The sequence below is a fragment of the Rhea pennata genome, chromosome 4 (assembly GCF_028389875.1).
Source record: "Rhea pennata isolate bPtePen1 chromosome 4, bPtePen1.pri, whole genome shotgun sequence".
In the NCBI taxonomy this organism is placed as follows: domain Eukaryota; kingdom Metazoa; phylum Chordata; class Aves; order Rheiformes; family Rheidae; genus Rhea; species Rhea pennata.
In genome coordinates, this window is record NC_084666.1 from 73,446,825 (window position 1) to 73,470,394 (window position 23,570).

Here is a 23,570-nt window from a genome sequence, read left to right on the forward strand (position 1 = left end):
ATATTATAGTAAATAAGACCTTACAGCAGTAGTTCATTCTAGGAAGTGCTGTGCCTGACAGATCTTGGGGTTTCTGGGCTTCTGTTCCTAGGATGCCTCTTTGTTGCAACCTTTACATATGCCTCCATAAAGTCCATGCCAATTCCCAGGTGGATTGTTGAATACAACTTACAGGTGCTAATTGTAACATTTTCCATGAAAATTTCACCTCCTGCCCTTGTCAGTAAGGATGTTCAAGATAGTTACTTTTTGAGGCCAGTGGCAAGCAGAAGAGACAGAACTCAGGAATGCTGAATCTTGGTAACAGGAACCAAAAACCAGGATGTCCTTCTGAAAGGAAAAACCACTGAAAGCTAGATTGCAGAGTTTTCCATCCTTACATACAGAGCTTCAGTGAAAGACAGGTGCTCCGGAAGTGGGTGTTTGCTGTGCACTGGCAGGCACCCTCAAGTTCAGCTTTTCTTACCTTGGGAAGGAGGTACTGCAGTGGTAGTTGTTTGCTGCTACCCGACTGAAATAGTGATTTTGAGGTTCAAATATTAAATAACTAACTACTTTGTTTTTCAGCATACCTGAAACACGTACTGAAAAAATGCTTAATTTTGGTGATGGGAGAAAGCTTGACATAGGATGCCACTTTTAGACCTACTTTAGTCACATCTTTATTTGTTAGGTTGCTGGAGAGTTCTGCCAAATGCAAAACATTGCAGCAATTAGCTAAAAATCAACCAAAAAAGTGCAAACAGTGAGAACATCAGCGTGAACACAGTGACCCCGACTGTCAACGAGCCTGTGCACTGCTTAGCCGCAGCGACACCAGACATCCCCACCTCAGCTCCACCACATTCTACAGCACAGTGAGCGCCTGTTAGAGAAACATACCTTTGTCATGTTACTTCAAAACAGAAAAAATAGTCAACATAAAGAACCCCTGCAGTTCTTAGGTGGGCAAAGCAGCAGGAGCTGAGGAAAGGGCACCTTCTCAGTGGTGTGAGAAATATCCCAATAATTTTTCCAGAGACAGGATCTCTAATGAAGTAGATTTATTCACGATCACAGGCGTTCTGCAAGCAGAAGCGTGCAGAGGAAATACATCATAGCCTTATATCCTCGATATCCCAACACTAAGATCCTCCCGTTTCCTCATTGGCTGAGTATTTCAGATTCACAACCCACCTGATGCTTGTTTCTATGCCCCATATGTACGACTTTGTTTGACCAACTCCTTAATTTCTTTTTTTTTTTTTAATTACCTTATTGTGCGTTCTTGCTGACTGTCATCTTGCTCAAACATATCCATTACAGAACCATCTGCTTTAGCATTTTAATCTTATGCCACCACTTCAGTTAAGCAACTTTGCCTTTGTAGCCTTTTGAATAGTGGAATTTTCCAGTACCGATTTCCCCCTTCTTTACACTTACGTTTGTTTTCTTATTTCAAATGTGTGTAGCTGCTTCAACTTGAGCAATTCTGGTAGAAATTTCCACTGCAAAAACACAACTTATACTTGTACTTCTCACAAATCCCCCCTTTTTTTCTTACTTTTATTGTTGTTTTTGCATTTCCATATTCCATAATTCTCACTAGACAACTTCAAACTCAAGGGCTGGATCCTGTGTCAGAAATAGTATTTTCTCCTCTTGCCCAGTGGTGACTGTGACCGCATTCATAGACTGTAACGTATCCTGTACTGTTTTCTGTAGAAATTTGACTATACAGGGTATTAAACAAGGAAGTGTCATCAACACAATAGTTCCACATAGGAAATAAAATAGTAATTGTTTCACCCACTTAGGTCCTGGAACCCAAGACCATAAAGCAAACTCAAGATTCCCTCCTTTCCCAGTCTGTGCTGGAATATCTGCAAGTTTTCGGATTCTAGTAGTGATTTCCTTCACCACCTGTCCATTATTATCAATCTTAAGACAACAGTTAGAGTTGTTCAATTTCCCACACACTCCCCCTTCTTCAGCTAACAGATAGTCAAGAACCATGCGCTGCTGTAATATTGCAGTTCGCATCTGAGTGGCCTGGTCAGCCAATAGGTCAAGGGCTTTTGCCGTTTGATTAGTAACGATTTCCAAGACAGCCTGTAATCGAATAATCCGATTTAAATTATAAATGGGTTCTCTAGCCCCACTTATAGGTCCATTAGGATTCCAGGTAGCTGGCCCATAATGTTGTATAATCCGCTCTGGGGGCCATTCATTTTCGCCCCAGGTCTGACCACCCCCAGCTGTTATGGATTGATCAAGGGATCGTTTTGATCTTCTCAGGTTATCGTAGAGCCTCACCCCCAACTCCCCACCTACCGGTCCAGGGAGTAAGAAGAACAATGGACGGATTATCCCAACATAACAAATACCTGACCAATTTGCTGGTAATATTTTATATGCATACTGACCACACACCCAGTAATGGCCCTTTAAGGCTCGAGTACCATGTTCAAACAGGCCTGTGGAAGTCCAAGGGGTTTGGAAGTAAGTAGTATTACTTGTTCCCAGAGGATGATAGGGTTCCCAGCTCTCATGTCCATCGGGGCTACAAAACCAGGAGCCGAAATCTTTCCTCCAGTTACACCGAGCACTAGCATTATAAATCAAATTGTAATCATCAAAGAGATCTCGTCTGTACCTGGTGTGAAGGCTCCAACACAACGTTTGCCCGTTTGGCAGAATGGTGAGTGTTCCAGAACATTTACTGTCGTCACCTTCGGTGGGAAGGATTCCCCAGGTTATCGTTACTCCCTCATAAGGTGTATCAGTATTATTATAATAAATAATTTCCGATTGATTGACAGGGGACCAAAAGCCAAAAAAGTGTTTTCGGTGTCCGGTTTCATTTATCCAAGCCCATCCTAGTTGACGAGGTACAAAAGATTCATTAGTGGAGTTTCCACAAGCTATTGGCTTATTCTTGGATTGTGAGCAATTAAGTGGCATACAACTATCAGTAAGGCAGTGGTTTCCATACGTATAAGTCCAATTGCATTTACTGACTCCCACAGGGACACCATCTTTCTGAGTTCGATTCAGACAATATTGGCCCTGAGCTGGATATCGTACTGGCCACGGTGGTGAGGTGTCTTCCTCCCAGTAGGTATCATTTTCAATTTCACTGTAATTGCTCACCAGCCATTCAGGAGAAATGGGGACAGAGGTCCATGGCCAGCTTTCTAGGCCAAATGGCCCTCCACATACCCAGCAATTGGTAAGGTTAAATATATGGGCCACGGAATAACCTAAAGTCACAAATTCGTTTTCCCATTTTCGGTTATCTCTTAGAGAGTCAAAACCTCCCTCAGAACCAAGGGCGTAGGGAATGGTTATCCAGAAGAATATTGGTCGCATTATAAACAGCTCCCACTAAATTTAAAATTTCAGTTTCCAAATCCCTATCAGTAAGCACTAATTCCATATAATCTAACCCGCTCTGTCAATCACATGTAATATTCATTGATTTTCCTAAGGAGAAATTAAAGATTAGTTTACAATTACAGTTTTACACCTTCCTTATGATTTTCATCTTAACAGATCCCCTGTGGAAACAGTCTCCCAGGTCTCAGGGTCGACAGATGCTTTTACTCAAGTGTAATGAGTCCAGCCCTTCTCAGCTGTTCATACTGCCCTCTTGGTAGTCAGGAGCACTTGAAACGGTCCCTCCCACTCAGGTTGTAGCTTTGACTCTTTCCACGTCTGTATCAGGACCCAATCCCCAGCTCGGAATGGATGGATCGGAAATTCTAATGGTGGGGTCTGTGCCAGTAATCCCCGAGCCCTAAGAGAGGATAAGGAATAAGACAACCCAAGTATACAGCTTTTAAGGAAAGCATCTTTAGTTTCAAAAACTGGCATTTCTCTCCTGTTACCCAAATACGGTAATCCAAATAACATCTCATAGGGTGAAATCCCTATATCCTTCCTTGCTGCAGTTCTGATTCTTAAGAGTGCTAATGGTAGACACTTTGTCCAAGGGAGTCAGGTTTCCAGAATCAGCTTAGTCAGATGCTTTTTCATTGTTTGATTCATCCTTTCCACCTTCCCAGAAGAAGGGAGAAGCCAGAGGGTGTGAAATTCCCATTCAACTCCCAGAGCCTGCATTAATCTTTGCAGTATTTGTGACTTGAAATGGATGCCCTGATCAGAGTCAATATTTTCAACAATCCCATACCTGGGAATTATTTGTTCTAGAATTATTTTAGCTACTACATTCGCAGTAGCGGACGCCAGAGGGAAGGCTTCCACCCATCCTGTCAAGTAATCAACTAGACCCAGTAGGTATGTGAGCCTACCTACTCTAAGAAGTTCTATAAAGTCTGCCTGTACACTCTGAAAAGGTCGAATTCCTGGTTCTCATCCCCGCCCTTGGGTTGGCTACGGAGGATTTTCCTATTTATCCTCTGGCATACTGCACAACTCCTGCACACTTGCTTAGCTAAAGTGTATATTCCTGCACATACGTACTTTCGTAGCACAGCATCACATATTGTTTGAACTCCCCAACGGCTCCCCTGATGTAAACCTGTTAAGAATTCTCTCATTATTGCCTTATTTATCATTTCCCTCCCATCAGGATGTATTCATTTTCCTTCAGACTCTATAGCTCCTAATTTCCTGAAGGTCTCTTCCTCTCTTTCACTGAATATCTGCTTCTTTGGTGGGGAGAGTATCTCACATATAAGGTAATTCATAACAACTGCTGACTGCAGTGCAGCTTCACAAGCTTTTTTGTCCACCATTCGATTTTCTTGGGCTGTAACTGAGTTTCCTTTTTGATGTCCTTTAACATGGACTACAGCAACCTCAGGGGGTAGCAATAAGCTATCCAGAACTTGCCCCACAAGTTCCTCATGGACCAGCTCTTTCCCCTTACTGTGGAACAACCCACGTTCTTCCCAAGTCTTTCCAAATGTGTGAGCCACCCTATTCGCATATCTCCAATCGGTGTAAATAGTCTGTCCCCTCAAGGAGGTGAAGTGCCTGATTCAGGGCATACAACTCACGTGTCTGGGCCCACTAACGAATAACTGGTCAGCCCATCTCCTTCACTTCCTCATTTGATCCATCAATTATAGCATACCCATTACACCTTTTTCCCTGTACCATTCTGGAGGACCCATCAACAAACAAAATTTCTCCTTTGAGAGAGGAATGTCCAGTAAATCAGATCTCACTTTAGTTTGGTATTCAATTAGGTCCAAGCAGTTGTGTTCAAGGCCCTCACAATCATGTTCTGTATCTTCCTTGCTTTTAGTCCCCCTCCATAGGAATGCAGCTGGATTTAGGCCTGACTCAGTGGTCAGTACTAGATCATCCTTTTCAATCAGTATTGCCTCATACTTCAAAATCCTAGAGTCTATTGACCACCATCCAGCTTTCTGAATCAGGATAGTCTTAACTTGATGCGGAGTAGTAACTATCAAATGACCCCCAAAGGTTAACTTCCTGCTCTCCTCTACCAAGAGAGCAGTAGCTGCTGCCGCTTGAACACACTCTGGCCATCCCCTGGAAACCGGATCCAACAGCTTAGACAAGTAAACCACTGGTTGTCATTTATCCCCCGCATTCCTGGGTCAAAGCCCCCAATGCCGCTCCTTTATCTATGGTGGCAAAGAGATAGAAAGGTTTATTCAATGCAGGGAGGGCTAAGAATAGTGCTGTAATTAAACTATGTTTCAATATCTCTACCAACTCTTTTTCTTCCTCTGTCCACTCAAGTATATTGGGCTTCCCTTCCAACAATTTAAGATATAGTCCCTTAGTTTTCTGGGCATATGCCTCTATCTACAATTGACAATAACCTGTTAATCCCAAAAATTTCCTTAATTCCTTCTTAGTTTTGGGTAAAGGTAATTCTACAATCCCTTGAATTCTTTCCAGATTTATCCTGCATCTTCCTTCAGAGACCAAGTGGCCTAAATATTTAACCTCTTTCTCCACATACTGTAATTTGCTCTTTGAGACTCTCAAGCCCTGTTTCCCAAGAAAGTTTAATAACTCATTAGTAATCTCCCTTACCGCTACTTTCTCTTGCCCTGATATTAAAAGATCATCAACATATTGTAGCACCAGCACTCCTTTGGGTGGCTGCAATTGCTCCAAAATTCTCTCGAGGGCCTGCCCGAATAGATTTGGTGATTCAGTAAACCCCTGAGGCAAAACTGTCCACCGATATTGCTGCTTTCGCCCTGTCTCACAATACTGAGGTTCCTTTGATTAGCTCTCTAGGCCATACAAGTACACAATGCCTAACCATGGTCTGCCTATCTTTACCCTTAGTTTTAGGGATTACTTTTTCTGCAGTTTCTTAGCACCCTTCCTAAGGGGATCTTCCCTAAGGGAAGATACCCCCCTCCTAAGGGGGTATCTTTAGGCACTATCTCAGGGATTTTCTCCCCACTTTACTGTTTTCTTGGAGCCCTTATTCCCCATCTTTCGATCCTTTCCGTGGTGCTGCTGCAAACTCAACCTCCCACAGGCGTACCACACGCCTGGTTTTGGAGCAAAGACTGTGGGGCCGTAGAGGCCGACACTCCACCGCGTGCGGGGTACCGGACAGCTGCTGCAAGCTGCCTAACCTCCCGAGACTCTCTTTCACCCTTCACTATCACCCGCTCCGGCCGTGCCCCTCGCGGGACAACGGAACCGCGGATCAGGATTCCGCACCCGCTTCGCACTAAAAGCGCGTCTCAGTCACACCGCACACAGGAGACTCTCCCGACCCCCGATGTAATACTTGAGTCCTCTTACCTTGGCCCGTGCACGAAGTTACCGGGGCAGTATTTAAGTAACCGTGCCTACGATTCCCCCTAACACTTCACAGAGCCTGTCCTTAACATGACGGCCCCGGCTCCCTGCCAGCCATCCCGGGGAGACATTCCACCACCTCCGGCAGGACCGCGGAAAGCAGCCGGGTGCACCTCGCCCGCCCTCCTCGCAGTGGTACTCGGCCGCAGAGGCACCGGGCGCCTCCACCAGCTGAGGGCAGCCACTGCTCGCCCCGCAGCGCGGTTGATTCCGCCGGGAGCTGCGCGCCGCGCGAACCGGCGCCCGTTGGGCCGTTAACGGTTGGCGCACGCACAGCCCACCTCCGCTCCACCCCGCGCGCTCGGCGGGAAGCCGGCGCCCCCGCCTACGTCACCGCGGAAGGCCGCCAGGGATTGGCGGAGGGCGCCCGAAGGGGGCTCCGGCCCGCGGACGCAGGGGTAGGACAATCCGGTCGGCGCGGGGACGGCGCATGCGCGCTCGTTCTCCTGCTCCCCCCCCCCCCCCCGCCTCCCTCCGCGCACGCAGGCGCGCACGCACGCACGCACAGGCACGCGCGCACGGGAGCCCCCGCCGCCCCTCCCCCGCCCGGCCGTGACATCGCTGCCGCCGCGCCCCGGTCGCCCCGTCCTCCCCCCGCTGCGGGACCCGCCAGGGGACACGCTCGCCGCGCCCGACGCCGATCACATCGCGGGGGGGACGCGCCCCCGCCCCAAGCACTGAGACTTTTTCCCTAGGTGAGTGACGGGCGAGCGGGGGTGGAGGGGTAGGCCCCGCGGCCGTTGGGAGATGGCCGTTTAACGGTCGCGGCGCGCGCCGGGCGGCGGCGCCGCGGGGCCCGGCTTCGCCCTGCCGGGCCCGCCCGCCGCGTCTCGCTTCGCCTCGGCGCGGCCCCGGCCCCGGCCCCGCGCCTGGCCGGCGGCTCCTGGGCCACCGTGTGGCGCGGTGCGGCGCGGGGGCGGCGGAGCCAGCCGTGGGCGCGGGGGGCGGCTTTTGTTCGCCGTCACCTTGGCGGTGCGGCGCCTTCCGGCGCTCCCCCTTCCGCTTCTCCCCGGGCGCTGGCAGGAGGCAGGGGAAGAAGAGCCCCCCGTCGCCCGCTGCTCCCGGGCGTGACGCCCCGAGCCCCGCGCTGCGTTGCCTCGTGCTTGCTGCAGTGTTGATCCCTTTCATCCTTGCCCGCAGGTTGACTCATGTGCTGCCTTCCGCGAGCCCCGAGGGGTATCTGCACTTTGGCGTGTCCAGGATGCTGCTTCCTCAGCCTCATCTGGGCTGCAGAAGCAACCTTAGTTTTCCATCTTCAGCTTACTGAGCTGCACGTCTCCTTTTAGGATTTGTTCTGGGATGGCATCACTGCCTCTAAAACCTTTTCCACCCTAGGTCTTGGTATCTCTATGGTCCCTGCCATTCTCTGCCCCACCTTGCTCCAGTCACAACCTGAGCTTCGCTGTTCTCACTCATAACATGGCTGAAGTTGCAAGCAGCTTTTATTCTGCAGATCAAGATAGCCTGAGGAGCCCTTTTGTGAGCTTCTCTTATTTCACATTTGAGCTGAACATGCTGTTCTCTGGCATTTGCTCCCCTTAATCTTGGACGGGTAAAGTAAAGGTCATTGCAGTTCCAGAGTGGGTACATAGGAACATCTTCTAGCATGAATGTTTTAACTTCCCTGGTTAGTTGAGTAACATTTAGGATATTGAGCTCTGTGCCAACCACTGCTACATGAAAGAAATAAAGCTCTATGGGATGAGATAAGATGAGATTATTGCTCCATCTAAAGCTAGACAGATTGACTGCAACCTGCAGGGGTTTTGATCGTAGCCTTCCAAGTGAGTTTGGCATTTCTTGAGCCCTCAATATATACTAGGCATTTCAAGTTCCATGTAAAAGTGTTCTACTTTATTACAACAGGAAATATAAAAGATACTAAAGCTAGTTTTCATATCTTGAGAAACAAGATAAATCACTCTCTTCTTAGCTCAGTGCTTGTGCAAGTAGACTACTTCTTAAGCTTAATAAAGCACTCACTATTGCCTGAGGTCTCTCCTTTTTTTTTTCTTTTTTCTTTTTTTTCCTTCTGTTATTGTCAGTTTTAATTAGGGAGCACTAGCGACTAACTTACCAGAAATGGTTCCTCTGCAGTGTAGGCCACACTGTCCTACTCAGTGGTGTGTAGCAGACTTAAAATGAAGTAATATCAAGCAAGCACTGCTCTGTATATGCAAGTCCCTAGAAGTAGCATAGTTGTGTTACCATTGCTTGGTTAGTAGGTAAAGGGTTTGTCAACTTCCATTCTTAGCCAGGAAGGTATTGTTACTGACAAACTGGTATTGCTTTTGCTTCTGGAGTTAATTTGTGATTAGTAAGGCATCTCTGTTCATTGTGAATGTAAGCATGCCTGCAGGGCCATATCTGCCTCAGAAAAGCTTTTTCATTCTTTAGGAAGCATCCTTCTACTGAACTGGTTCTGGATCTGTTAGTTTGGGTTTAAGAGGTGTAATCCCTGTTTCCTAAGAGTTCTTGTATTGTTCTGATTGGCAGATGTGGGCTCATTTATAGAATTATGATCTGTATCGTATGAATATTTTTCATAAGTAAATTAAAATTTCTTCCATGATTAGATACCTTACTGGAGAGAGAAAACAGAAAGAACTGGCCTTTCAATCTACTGATCCACTGGTGTCCTTATAGATAAAATATTTGTCTGTATGGAGTTGAGATTTCAAATTATGTACCAGAAGGTATACCAATACCAGAAGGAAGACACTAAACCTGGCTTTGGCTGGTAACAACCAGGGAGAGACACAATAGCTTCTATAGATTGTGCTGCCATTAAGAACAGTTGCCATTGTTATTCAGGTAGATGTTAGCTGCTTTAGTTGATGCAGCTTAACTGCCCAGAAGATGGTCCCCTGTAGTAGTCATGTGCCTACAGTATATGGTGCCATTCAGCTTTTCTCAAAAACAACAAAAATACAACATCTTGATTTGAAAGAACTGTATGTTGTTTCCTGGGGCACAGCCAATTCAGATTTTACTGGATTAGGTAAAGTAGTTCCTAAAGTAAAGGGATTCTCTTAGATTATAATGGCTTGCTAGCATTTACTGCTGATGGAGGATGATCTGAGCACTTACCTTGCATAGCGTGAAAAGAGAGGAGATGGGTTCAGTCGGTTGGCTGGGTTAGTTGGGACTTGCAATTGCTTGCTTGCTTGCTTGCTTGTTTGTTTTTCCCCTTATTTTAGTCAATGCTCATTTTACATTACTGTGGAAGGTAAGCCAGCCTTTGCAGGGCTGTATTAGTTACAGGTGCTCTAGCTTGTGCCAGTTGGACTGTCAGTTGCAGCATATTTTTTAGCTTTATTTGACATGTGGATGATCACAGAATTTGTTGCAGTATTGTGATCTCAAAGTCACAGTTAAGGATCACAGTAGCAAGCACACCCTCGAAGCCATTATTTTCCTATCTGGAGTCAGTGGGAAATGCAGTTCAAAAGTATTGTTGGTTCTTGACCTTCTGCAAACCGCAGGCTTAGCTTTGATAATCTGCATTTAGGAAATCTGTCCAAGTTTGAAAAAACTGCTCTCTCCTTCCTCTGTTTTTTTCCCCTAGGTTCCTGTGATATGCAAATCAACACAATGTCTCTTCAGTGCTTTGCTTTGTGTGCTTACTATATGAGGAGCATCCTTCTGATCTTCAAAAGTGCTTTGTCAATTTTTTTTTTTTTCAGATAGAGTGATATTTTCAAATCTGGTGTTTGACTTGGATGCAAGTTGTAAATTTGTGGATTTGAGAATGAGCACACTCTAACAGTCTTAGGAGAAACAAGACCTTAATGCCCCTGTGGCTTTAGTCATGGAAGAATCATTGTAGTCTTTGAAATCAAAGGATAAAACTTGCATGTCAATAATAGAAAATATTTTATTTGCATAATAGTTTCTTAATAAAACAAATTCTGAAGTCCACCTCTCCCTTCCAGACCTTTAAAGTTTGTGCAGTGACAGAGGTTAACTTTCAGTTCAGATTTCACTTTCTTGAGCCCCTTTCAGAATACAGTTGGATATTTTAAAGCTATTTTTTGAACTAGGACTAGTGAGATACTCAGGCAGTTGAGCTGTATCTTGAAACACCGTAGAAGTAGCTTTTAAGTAATTGGTTGTGCCAAAGTTGGTTACCTGGATACCTAAATTTGAACATGTAGCTCCGTTGACATCTTGGGCAACTTGCTCCTAAAAGCCTTGTCACAGACGACTGGTCACGCTTTTGTTTCTACAGATTCAAGGAAATAATAAGAAAGCCTAGGTATGTTTTGGAAAGCAGACTTCTCTAACGTTGGAGCTGCTTATCAAGCAATATACATGCCAATGAGCATTTTGACTAGTCGACACTTAGCATTTAGTGGCCTTCAGTACTTCTTATCAGATAAGGTTCCTCTGCCTTCCTGTTTCCATGGAGAGTGGATGTTAGTGGCTTGTTTCTTTGAAGAGGTGACAAACACTGTTTAATAAATGACAATTTTATTTATAAAGATGAGTACAGGTTGAACACATTCGCACAATTAATTCAGTGTGGACTTGAGAAATTGTTGTTGCTGTTGATTCCAAAGTGCTCCAGTATAATTGTCCTAACATCAGCTCTGTCTGGTCCTTCTAGCTCTTAAAAGTTTCCTTTACTTGCAAGGGCTGACTTCTTCCTTTATTTGTCATGGCTGGCATTTGTTTCTCCCAGCCATTGAAAGATCCTGTTTGCAGAGCTGAACAAGTCTGTAGGAATCCAGCAGAGTATAGTTTTGTTGTTGTTGCTAAGTTAATTTACTGTTACTACTATTTCAGTACAACCCTGCTGTTGCACTTGGTGTTGCTCTTTGGAAGAAGATACGCTTTCTGTTTTTGTTCATTTGCTTATCTTCTCCTGGGGAAAAAAAAAAGTCTCTTTTCTGCAGTAACTGTTCCTTTGTTTTGGTGTTCTTGAAAGGAGTGAGCAAGGAAATAAGTTTTTCAAGATACAGATTTGGTTGTTTGAGGTAAAGGTGACAGTCTTATCCAGACCTGCCTGTAGGCATAGGTTACTGTGAAATTGTTATGAATTTGAGTAATGTGAATTGAAGTTGCAGAGAGTATCACATGTTCCTTTAGTCCCTCGGGTGGCCACATATTTGTCCCTTAGCTGAACTTTGTCTGGAGAAGACACAGTTTGCACATTTCTTTGGGTCTTCAAGCTTGTTAGTCTAATGTGAAATATGCTGAATGGCTGCCATTTTCCTTGGGAGTGCGATGCAAATGCTTCCTTCCTGGAAGCACATGAATTAGAAGCAGGAATAGGGTGGAATTGTACAGACTAATTGTTATGTCGACTTGATGTAGGCAAAATTACCTGTGCAACAAGGAACAATTGCATGTGGGTTCATGTTGCTTCATCTGTATGGTTTATGGCTTTTATTGGTGTGTATGATTGGGGAGAGGAGTGATTTTTAACATAGCAGGTGCATTGTAAAGAAACTAGTAGATACATTTTCTTACATTCTAGTGTTTACCGTGCCAAATTCAGTGGTTCAGTGTGCTTTAGTGCCTTGAGCAATAAGGTCTCATTAAGGCACTTTCCCAGTGGCTCAGGTTGATCTGATAATGTGGCTCATTTTATTCAAGTGAGAAGAGTGTTCAGGTTCTTCTTTCTTAGCTGTCATTCCTTGATTCTTGAGCATGCAGCTATGAAAACTTGAAAAATATCTTTAAAGGAGTATTTATATCTATGGGGCTGGCTTTAGTGTCTGACAAATCATGGAGATATGATTCTTCTTAAGTTTGGTCTGTTCAAACTGTTGATGAGATGCCATGGATTTTAGCTTTAATTTCAGTTGTGTGTTCACTTCCAAAACCTTCAGGCCTGCCAGGACGTGGGTCTTTGGCTTTAAGGAGGTAATACACTAACTGGGGCATAAGGAATTTTTTTTAAAATCTTTTTAAAACCTGATTTCGCAGCATCCCTGTTTCATCCATGAAAGGAGTACCTGCATTTTTGCTTTATTGCCTTTTGATGATTTGGAGACCTGAACAGCTCATTAAGCCTCTGCTACTTTTATAGAGATCTCTTAAGAGATGATAAGGCAGGAAATAAAACTGAGACAGCTGAAGAACTGTACTGAGGCATCCTGTAAATACTATGATTCTGTGATATAAATCAATAGTGCTGTCTCTTGAAATATGGACAGAGGTGGGGCTATACTTACCTATTTCAGCATGTAAACCAACTTCTGTTTAAAGTCATGAGGGAAGAAATTTGTTGTGTGTGATTATCCTATGGTTGCTTTTCTCAGATTTTCTGAAAGGTTTCAGAGGCCTTAGCTGAAATAACACAGCTTCCACTGAAGAACAGATCTAACATGATGCAAATCTGATGTAGTGTAATGACTTGTCACCAATTATTATGTTTTGTACCCAAAGGCATTTCCAGTATTCTTTGTGGTATGCCAGCAATTTGTTAACATACGTACTTTGCTTAATGCTGTATTCATAAGAAAGTGTGCTGGTTATGATCTGCTTTTTAATAAGTTCTGTAAAAAAGTCGTTTATTAAGAAGCTCTGTCCTTCTGTATTTGCACAAGTGCTTATAGTGATTATTGTATCATCAATTTTGTGTTCATCACCTGCTGGGGGGGGCAAAAGTGAATAGTCTGTAGAAACTGAGGTCTTTGTTCTTCAAGGTTGCTATCTAAGTAAAATTCTCATATGTGTGCCTTTGCTGTGGTATGAGTCATGTTAGGAAGCTCCCCAAATCACTTTTTTTTTTTTTTTTCCGGAAGTTCCAGCTTTGAATGTGCGCAGGATCTCTTTGATATCTCATAGTACTCTTGGCAGTTGTTTTTTAGGTTTGATCATCAAAATGACTTCCAACTCAAGTTGCAACCCAACTCTCAGCTCATACTGCGTATCAGAGAGTCTTGGAAGGTTATAATCAAAAATTTTGATAAGCCTAAAAATTCTGTTTTCTTATCTCCAAGTTCAAAACTTGTATTTTGGACTTGTTCTGTTTGCCTGCTACCTTGCCTACAAGTTTGTTTTTGACACTGTTGCTTAAAGCATGATTCCTGGCTAGCTGTAATGGGGAACAGTCCATGATATTGGCCTGTGGCTTGGATTGTTCAGTTGAGATTATTTTAATGCCCATTACGTATAAATTACCTGGGCAAAACACTTGATTTTTGTCTTTGCCTTTTCTTTTTGATGAAGGATCTGACGTGTTGATGATGCTGTTCCTTTGTACCTTTTAATATGCTTACAGGCTCCGGCTATGCTGAGCTTAATCTCAAGTTTTGTTTTATGTGCTCTTCCTTCTGGCTATCTGTAATTGGGAGCCGTCCTTGGTATTGCCCTGTAGCATGGATTGCTGGGTTGAGGTTATTTTGATAAGAAAACAAAGCTTATTTTAAGGTTATCTGTAAGTTTGAAACGTCTGTTTTTGACTTGATCTCCTTTGCCTGCTGCCTTGCCTCGAGGTTTGTTTTTTGAAACTGGAAAGTAGAAAAAGTGTTACGTAGACAACTGGAGGCAATCTCACAATCGCAGACCCTGGTATTTATGGGTGACATCAACTATTCTGACATTGACTGAAAAGACGTCATGTGGCAAACCTGAGAAAACATCAGAAAGATTTCCAGAATGCTGAAGATGATTTCCTGGCACAGATGATCTACAAGCCAAATAGGGAAGGTGTGAGCAGAGAATAAGAAAGAACTGATCAGGAGGGAGTGATGGACAGTGTCAGCCTTGGCAGCAGCAAATATGAGATAGTGTAGTTTAAGGGACAAGGAACAGAGAATTCCTGACTGAGCTCAAATAGAAAAGGGAAGTATACAGCAGTACAGGATGGGTTGCTTGGGAAAGCCAAAGTTCAGCTGGAGTTGCAATGAAGAGAAATGTGAAGGGCAGCAAAACTGGTTTCTATTACTACATTTGCAGCAAAGGAAAGAAGAGGAGAGTATGTCAGTAGGACAGGGAACATAGTGACGAAGGACATAGGGAGCAAGCTGGAGTAGTAAATGCCTATTTGCCTTGATTTCTACTGTTGGGATCTGCCCTCAGGCTTCTTGTGTCCTTGAGCCTGATGACATAGTCTAGGGAAGCAAGGTGTTATTCACAGTTAAGAAAAAGTAAACTGAATTAGAGATCACTTGAACAAATTTGTCATACAGAAATGCATGGGATTAAACAAAAAGTATCTATTTATTCTGGCATCTCTACATCACCAGTGCCATTGTAAGGCTGCTTTCTGTCACCTTTAAAAGATCGTGGTGAACAGAGGGGGTTCCCGGTGACAGAAGAAAGGCAAACGTCACATCCATCTTCGAAAAGGTAAAGGAGGCAGATCTTAGAAAGTACAAATTGGCTAGTCTCATCTTGGATCCTGAGAGGATTTAGGAAGCAAATTGTTCTTGAAGCGATAGGGAGGAATAACCCTATGCACCAGTGCAGGCTGGAAGCTCACCTACTGAATTGCAGCTTTTGCAGGTAAGGACCTGAGCGTTCTAGTGGACAATAAGTTGACCGTGAGGCAGCAAGATGCCCTTATGGCCAAGACAACTAATGGTCTCCTGGGCTGCATTAGGAAGAGCATTGCCAGCAGGTCGAGGGAGGTGATCCTGCCCCCTGCTCAGCCCTGGTGAGGCCACATCTGGAGTAGAGGTCCAATTCTGGGCTCCACAGTATAAGAGAGACATGGAGCTACTGGAAAGAGTCCAACAGAGGGCTGCTAAGATGGTGAAGGGACTGGAGCATCTCTCTTGTGAGGAAAGACTGAGAAAGTTGGGCCTGTTGAGCCTGGAGAAGAGAAGACTGAGGAGGGGAATCTTATCAATGTGTACAGGTATCTGAAAGGAGAGTGTAAAGAGAATGGGGTAGACTCTTTTCAGTGGTGCCCAGCAATAGGATGAGGCAACGGGGACCAGCTGAAACACAGGAAGATCCGTCTGAGTGTGAGGAAAAACTTTTTTATCGTGAGAGTAGCAGAGCACTGGAGTAGGTTGCTGAGAGAGTTTGTGGAGTCCCCTTCCTTGGAGATAATCAAAATATGTCTGGAAACAATCCTGGACCAGGTGCTGTAGGTGACCTTGCTTAAAGGAGGGGCGGATGGACTAGATGATCTCCAGAGGTCCCTTCCAGCCTCAATAATTCTGTGATGTTTTGGTCCGTGAAGGACAAGAAAGCATCTGGGAACAGCCAGCATGGATTTGCCAGGGGCAGGTTATGTTTGATGAACTGGATTGCTTTCTGTTATGAGATGAATGGTTCAGTGGATGAGGAGGAGCAATAGGGGTGGTTTTCATTGATTTTAGTAAGGCCTTGGAACTAGTTTTCCGTATTTTCCTTGTAGCCAGATTGAATAGATTGGCCATGAGGTGAGTGGAAAGCTGCCAGGACAGCCAGCATCGGAAGCTTATGATCAGTGGTATAAATTCCAACTGGCAACTGGTTGCTAGCAGAGTTTCTCAAGGGGCAATAGGAGGGCTGGTGCTGTTTAACACCTTTCTGATGACCTGGGTGATGGGACAGAGTGCACTCTCAGGAAGTTTCTGTATAATATCAAATAGAGGGAATGTTCCATACTTACAGGGATGGGCTGGAGAAGTGGGCTGACAGGAAGATCATGAAGTTCAATAAAGGATAATTGCCAAGTCCTGCATCTGCATGGAATAACTCCATGAAACAGGAAAGACTGGGAACTGACCAGGTAAGAAGCAGCTTTCAAGAAGTGGACTCCCAGGTCCTGGTGGAACAGATGAACTTGAATCAGCAGTGTGCCCTCAAAGTGATGAGAATGGCGCCTACGTCCTGACCTGTGTAGGCAGTATTGTAGCCAACAGAAGTGATTCTTCCCTTCCATTTGACTCCTGTGAGACTCAAACCTGTATCATTGCCCCCCATTTTAGCTACTCAGTGCAAAAAAAGATACTGACGTGGTGGAACAAGTGTGGTGTAGGATCAGCACGGTTATTGGTGGACTAGAGTGCATGATGTGTGTAAGGAGACTTAGGACTAGGTTTGTTCAGCCAGAAGAACAGAAGACCAAGGGAGGAGGTTATTGCTGCCTTCAGCTACCTAATGGGGAGATGTGGAGCCAGACTGCTCCGAGGTGCACGGTGTTGCAATGGATGCCAGTTGCAAAAAAGGAAGTTCTCTTCAGATACTAGCAAATATTTAGAACTTCTTTGGATGAGACTATGAGCAGCTATGAACTGATCATGCTTTGAGCAAGGATTTGAACCAGATGACTTCCAGAGTTCTAGTCTAACCTAAATTATTCTACGACAAATTTGAATGGCTGTAGGCCCAACAAGTAACACCTAACTGGGGCTTTGATGGTCTCTGAGGTGTAATGGCTTCCCTATCTAGTCTTCAGGGAATGTGAACCCAGCCCATATAATAATTTCAGAATGTCAGTACTATCTTCTGTGTATTTAGGTATCACAGTAGCCTTTTAAAGCAGATCTGCTTTGAGATAAAGGAATGTTACTGGCTTTCTACTTAATAAATTATATTCCTATTTGTTTTGTAATAGTGTTTAACTTGGATTTTAATTGTTCGTCGGTTTAGAGCTAAAAGGTTTAAATAAATTGTTCTAGACATTTTAACAGTGTTCTTTGGAAAGTAAACACCTGTTTTGTAAGAATCTGAGAAAGAATTAGTTACTCAAAGCATGGGGGAGGGTTTGCGTGCATTGATGGAGTAGTTCTGTGAGCATACAATTCCCGTTTGCATATTTCTTTAAATTGTAAAATCGTTATGTTCTTCATTTTATGAGGAAGTTTGAATATATAGCTTTGTCTTTGAACTAATATAAATATTTTTAATTACAGCATTTGACACTGTGTACCAAAGAAATGGTGATGGAGAAGCCAAGTCCCCTGCTTGTAGGGCGGGAGTTTGTGAGGCAGTACTACACTCTGCTAAATAAAGCTCCTGACTTCTTGCACAGGTAATGCTTCCATGTAAAAGCAACTTACATTCTTGAAAGAAAGTGTGTTTTGTTCATCAGAAATTAGATGAACTTTAACTCTTGAATGTGACAAAAGAATGATCTGACTAACTTCTGTGCTTTTGTATTTCAACTTACTGAAAACTCCAGGATTAAGTCTGATCATATCCTTGGGATGTATTGCATGTTACCAAGTTATTTCCTATATGGAAAAATGAGCTACTTTCAGCTGATAAATAGTAACATTGATATATTACAGAAATATTTTTCAAAATAGATTTAAAACAAAATACAATTGCAGAGGAATCACTTGCATGTGGTACCTAAGGCAGGCATGCTAACTATTGCAGGATACCATATTTTAATTGCCTCTGAAGTGTTTTATCCAGATCACAGCTGGAGATTTCAGTATAAATGTCAAGAATTGGATGAGATAAGTGGAAAATAAAGTGGTCCTATTCATCTGAAACTATGATTTAAGTTGTATTTGGAAAATATTCATTTTCTTTTCTGGTTTTGATTGGCTACAGCTTATCTCTTAAGATTTTGCATTTCTACATTTGGACTCAGAGCAGCACAAACTTACAATAAATGAAGACGAATATAGCCTTGCCAGTGTTCAAAAAAGCAATTACTTATGTGGGTTGCTCCATCTCAGGCCTTGGCATAAGGCTAATGGTGAAAAATTGGACTGTTTGATTGGTGACAAGCTCTCAAACAACTTACTTGAAAATTGAACTTTTGAATAATGCCTCTTTTCATCTACAGTGTCGAGGCAGGGGAAAAAAATGAATGATACCAGTTTTAGTTAAACAATCAATTGTTTTGATTGCAGTCAGAGTCAATGTCCAGATAGATTACCCATGCCTCCAGCTTGGTGTTGCTAGTAATCTTTGATGTTACTCATAACAGCATTTACCTGTAGTGACTGCAATTGTAACTTTGGCAAGATTGGGGGCGGGACGAGAAGGTTTTAAAAAGGCAGAATATTATTAGTATGTTTTTCCAACCTGTGTACCTGAGTCAATGAAGGGCAGCTAGCTATTCCAGATTTGCTTTCCGCCCTCGTTCCCTTAGTGTTGCAATATTACTTCCCCATTTCATCAATATTAACTCATGCTCTGGGAGCATTAAAGAACTAGTGTTCCTGGTATATGTGAGATGTGGACTGATTTTTCCAGGTTGGGGCAGTATGTAATTAACAGAAGCACGTGTGTGAGAAAAATGGTGCAGGTGATGTTCTATACTTGAAGAATGACTTTGGGCAGCTTGTTCTCAGAAAGTGTTAGATTGCTCTCTCACTGTCTCTCAAACTTTGAACTCTCAAAATTCTTAAGGACAGCATAACCACATGAAATTACAGGGCTGCCTAATGGTAGTAAACGGCATTCGTTTTGAATGTTGCACAAGTGTCACTAACAGTAGCATCTTAAGTACTTCTCTACAGAACTGTCCTAACAGCTGTCCCGATTTAGTTTGTCTGAACAAGCTGTTGAGATCAAACTGATTCTTGAGCTAGATGTGGGAAACATCCTCTAGCCAGTTCCCCCACCCTTCTTCCCTTTGCCCCCCACCCTTCTTCCTGCTTTCCTTGTTGCATAGCTGGCTATTCCTACTGAGGGTCAGACATGGAAGATATGTGTTTGTCTCTTCTTTGGACCAACATTTTATACTACTGATGGTCTTCTGACAGGGCATTTTATAATCCAACTTCTTCTTGCTGTTGATGTGATGAACAGCAACATGTTTACTACCATGAAAAAATTTCAGCTTTAAAGGTTCAACAATTTCAAGCTAAAACACTTGTTGGATACAGTCTTGCTTGATTTTTTTCTTTTTTTTTTTTCACAGCTATGAACTTTACATCTCTCTGCTTTTGCAGGTTTTATGGCAGGAACTCTTCTTATGTCCATGGAGGACTGGATGCCAGTGGGAAACCTCAAGAAGCAGTGTACGGTCAAGCTGTGCGTATCAAAATTGGTGGTATAGTCTTCACTAATGGTCAGAACTTACTGTATGTGTCAGTCATTTTTTTTCAATCAAATACTTCTGTTGATTTTCTTATCTCATTCTCAATAGATTGTGATCCTTCCTGCTGGTCAGAAGCCAATACAAATTTAATTAGTTATTAGCTTGAATTTTTTAGTTGATTTGCTGCTGCTGTTATTGTGGGTTATATTTGATGCTCACATTAGCTGTACACCTGGTGTATAGAACATACTTCTAGGACAGGAAACAAAGCATTAGTTAGACGGATCTCTTCATGTATCTGATTTCAGTTAGAACCTCTTCTCTGGGAGAGGAACTGTGATCTTTGAAACTTGTGTTGAATTCTGCATATTACCAAATTCTTCTGTGAGTGGACTTCTCTTAAGAGAATTTCTCTCTTAAAATAATTTTTGAAAAAGTGGTGTTACTCTAGAAAGCATGAGTGCTTCTTTGTGATTGCAGCTGCTTTTTGGAATAATATTTGCCACCTGGGAGCATCTCTTCCTGTCACAGCTTCTTTGGGGCAATTTTTTTGAGCTGCGGCCAGGATTGGCTGTGTCTCCTTTCATCAGCAGAACCTGTTTTATGGCTAGGAAAACCATGATGATGTAGATGTAGCCCACTGCTGTGAGGTTTGGTACCTCATGGCTAGGGAGAGGGTTTTTTTGTTTGGTTGTCTGGTTGGGTTTTTTTGTTTGGTTGTTTTTTTAATAAACCCAGATGAATCCTTTCTGTCTTGAACAGGCCTCTTAAAAATGGAAGTCTTAAAATGGGTCATATATACTAATGCAGCTGGAAAATAAGATAGCAAGTTGTGATGTATTTGACTCCTCTCATAAGTACTTGAAAAGTGCAGAAGAAAAATTATTTAAGCCCAGATAGGCTCTTCTAGGTGAAAGGCAAGGTTTCATTCCCGTGTTCACCTTCCGAGCTTGAGCAGGGCAGTTTTTTGCGTTAGTTCAGGGTCAGGTATTTAAAAGGTGTAAAACTCTGTATGAAACTCAGTGTAGCTAAAATGTAATTCTTTATTTCTAGGAGATACACAAAAAAGTGATGTCATTACAATTCAGTGAATGTCACACCAAGATTCGTCATGTGGATGCTCATGCTACTTTGAGTGATGGGGTGGTTGTGCAGGTTATGGGAGAGCTATCAAACAACGGGCAGCCCATGAGGAAGTTCATGCAGACTTTTGTACTTGCTCCAGAAGTAAGTATATCTAAGATTATGTTTGGCTTAAAGTAATGACGATGAAAGCCTGGCCTGCAGCTATGATCTGTCTTACTGGGCTGAAAGATACTATCTGGCTTTTAGAGCTTGGCCAAAAGGCTATGATTAAATATGTCACAACATGTGAATGTAGAAGAATGAGTGTTCTGAACCTGTCTCAAGCTGTTATATTTTCTTAGACCTGAGGTGTTGGAGCAGTAGTCCAAAGCGAATAGGGACTTTTATTTGGGAGCTGCTGTTTGCACCAATGAAGAAAAATAACGGCCAGCCCTGTAGATGAACAGTCTAATGTAGTTCTGTACTTTGTTCAAGTCGACTGACAAATACGAGTATTGGCTGATGCAGTGCAAATCACTGCCCAGACTCAGTTCTTAGCAAGAGTTATGGTAAAGAGTTACTCTTTCTGCATCTTCCCCTCCGTGTCATCAAAAACTATTGCGTCGCTGATTATTAATGCTTCAGAACTTTGCTGAATTTCTTCATTGTGTTCTTATGCAATAATATGAGCGTACAGCCACCCTGTGAATGTTCAGTGGTTTTTTGTTTGTTTGTTTTTAATAGAGAACATTTCACAGGTGACTTGATGAAACTGATAGATATAACGTTTAGTTAGGACCTATGATTACCATGCATTAGCAAAAACTATTATTGTGCCTGAAACTTTTCATCTTTCAGGTAGATTGTAGTTGTTGTTCAATTATTTGCTTAGAGAAGAGATGCCACTTGAAAAGGGATTTTGATGAAACAGTCCAATTCCAAAATACAGATGTTTACCCCAAAGCTTGTAGCTGTAATCTGTCCATGTTGTTAACTGCTAATATACATGCGAAAAATGTATATGTTTCTTTTTTACAGGGATCTGTTCCAAACAAGTTCTATGTCCATAATGATATATTCAGATACGAAGATGAAGTATTTGGAGATTCAGAAGGAGAACTTGATGAAGGTGAGAAGAATTGTACTTCGGACATAATAGGGCTTGTCTTGTACTTGTTCCTCCACCATAGACATAGTTTTTGCAGGTATCTAGAGGACATGGAAAGACAAACTGTACTGTGTTATCGTGGAACGTAGTAATTTGGAAGCAGGGAGAGAGAGAGTGTAGGTTATGTTGTTGTGACTTTCTGCTGGTCCAAAACAGTCTCTGTAAAACTAAGCTTTTGTTGTTGTGCCTTGTTCCCTACAAGTCTAAATTTGCTTAGGCTGTGTAAGGCTTGGTAGAGAACAGCAGTGAAGAGAGCAATTGCATTTTTTCTGCAATTGAGTTTCATTAGATAGAGTTGATTTCTGTTGTCAATTGGATTTGTAGGTGAAGTGATTTGAATAAAATCTAATGGACTTTTTTGAATGTAAGATGTAGTTTGTTTTCGTACGATCACCGCCTTCAGTGATTAATTTTTATTCACAGGCTGAACTTGAGTTTGTTCTCAAGCTTTTTTTTTTTTTTTTTTTTTTTTTTTCCTGTTCATCCTGTTTATTGAGCCAAAGCAAATTAAAGAAGAGTACAGATAGAATGTGTGTACATATGTTCACTGGGTTACTGCTGGAATTTCTGTTGTCCTATTTCTGTGAAACAAAGCATCTCAAGCAATCATCCTTCTTAGTTTTAGGTACTGTGATTTATGAGCTAGAGATTTAAACTTCCTTTCCTGTTACCAACATATGGAAAGCATCTGATGCTTAGAAAGATCTCCAAACCTTCCTCTCAGAGCTTTCCAACAGCAAAGCAGCTCCATTTCCTCCTTTTATTAAAATAGTAAGAAACAAAGCCTCTTGAAAGAGCAGAATGGTCTTGCCTCTCTTATTGTAGTGCTTACTGATGAAACTTTACTTAAATTGCTGCCAGTTGAATGTGCTTCCATTTTAAGTGGGGCTTGTGTACGCTTGCAGAGATGTTCAAGGAAGTTTTTCTCTTATGTCAGAATCTGAAGAGGAGGTGGAAGAGGAGCAGGAGGAAAGACAGCCATCACCTGAACCTGTGCAAGAAAATGCAAGCAGTGCTTACTATGAAAATCACCCTGTAACGTAAGAAGTTCATTTTATTGAATGAAGCTGCTTTTTTTTTTTAAGAAATCCAGAATTGTTTTGACTTTCAGATTCTGGATGTGATTTAACATGTTTAGGAAACTATGCTAAATTTGCTGTGGATTTATGTTTGTTGCTTTGTATTATTTTAAACACTGATTTTTGAATGAAGAGAGGAAGTGGAGGATGTTCCTATGTTTGTTGGTTATTTTCATTTCTGGTTTCAAGTGTGAAGTGAGAAGATAACAAATCTGTTTATATATACACTTATTGCAGTCTCTATTATGTAAAATTATAATAATGAGTTGGTATGATATAATTCATATTGAACAGATGATTTAACAAAGGAGTGGCTAATTACATGCTACTCCTTAAATTTGGGTGGCACCTAAAACTGAAAGAAAGGACTAATTTGGGAGAAGCTGTTCCAGTGCAATGTTGGAAGAATAGATTTGTGCTTTGGGTGTCTTAAAATCTAAACTACATGGAAAAAGTAAATTTCATTATGTTTTTATAAGAAAAATATATTTTATAAGAAATCATACTTTTTCTACATGAGAATGTCTTTTATGGGCCATAGCTTACTGATTTCTTC

General features: G+C 42.5%; 2 protein-coding genes across 4 annotated transcripts in view; one reads left to right on the forward strand and one right to left on the reverse strand.

Annotated features, from left to right (window-relative positions):
- Positions 1-1,030: 1,030 nt before the first annotated feature.
- LOC134140189 (endogenous retrovirus group V member 2 Env polyprotein-like) lies at positions 1,031-7,053 on the reverse strand. Its single transcript, XM_062575060.1, has 2 exons — positions 6,751-7,053; positions 1,031-3,778 (listed from the first exon to the last, which is right to left on the reverse strand). The coding sequence occupies exon 2, from the start codon at positions 3,349-3,351 to the stop codon at positions 1,585-1,587; it is 1,767 nt and encodes a 588-aa protein (XP_062431044.1). The 5' UTR covers positions 3,352-3,778; positions 6,751-7,053; the 3' UTR covers positions 1,031-1,584.
- A 286-nt stretch (positions 7,054-7,339) lies between these two features.
- Positions 7,340-23,570, forward strand: part of G3BP2 (G3BP stress granule assembly factor 2) — a 29,567-nt gene continuing 13,336 nt past the window's right edge. For 2 of the 3 annotated variants that reach the window (XM_062574275.1, XM_062574277.1), the window contains exons 1-7: positions 7,340-7,502; positions 16,369-16,486; positions 17,613-17,731; positions 19,614-19,695; positions 20,756-20,929; positions 21,806-21,896; positions 22,873-22,975. In XM_062574275.1, the coding sequence (XP_062430259.1) occupies positions 16,457-16,486; positions 17,613-17,731; positions 19,614-19,695; positions 20,756-20,929; positions 21,806-21,896; positions 22,873-22,975 (599 nt within the window). In that variant the 5' untranslated portion in view covers positions 7,340-7,502; positions 16,369-16,456. The remainder of the gene's footprint in view (positions 7,503-16,368; positions 16,487-17,612; positions 17,732-19,613; positions 19,696-20,755; positions 20,930-21,805; positions 21,897-22,872; positions 22,976-23,570) is intronic. The other variant, XM_062574276.1, reaches the window with a different exon arrangement.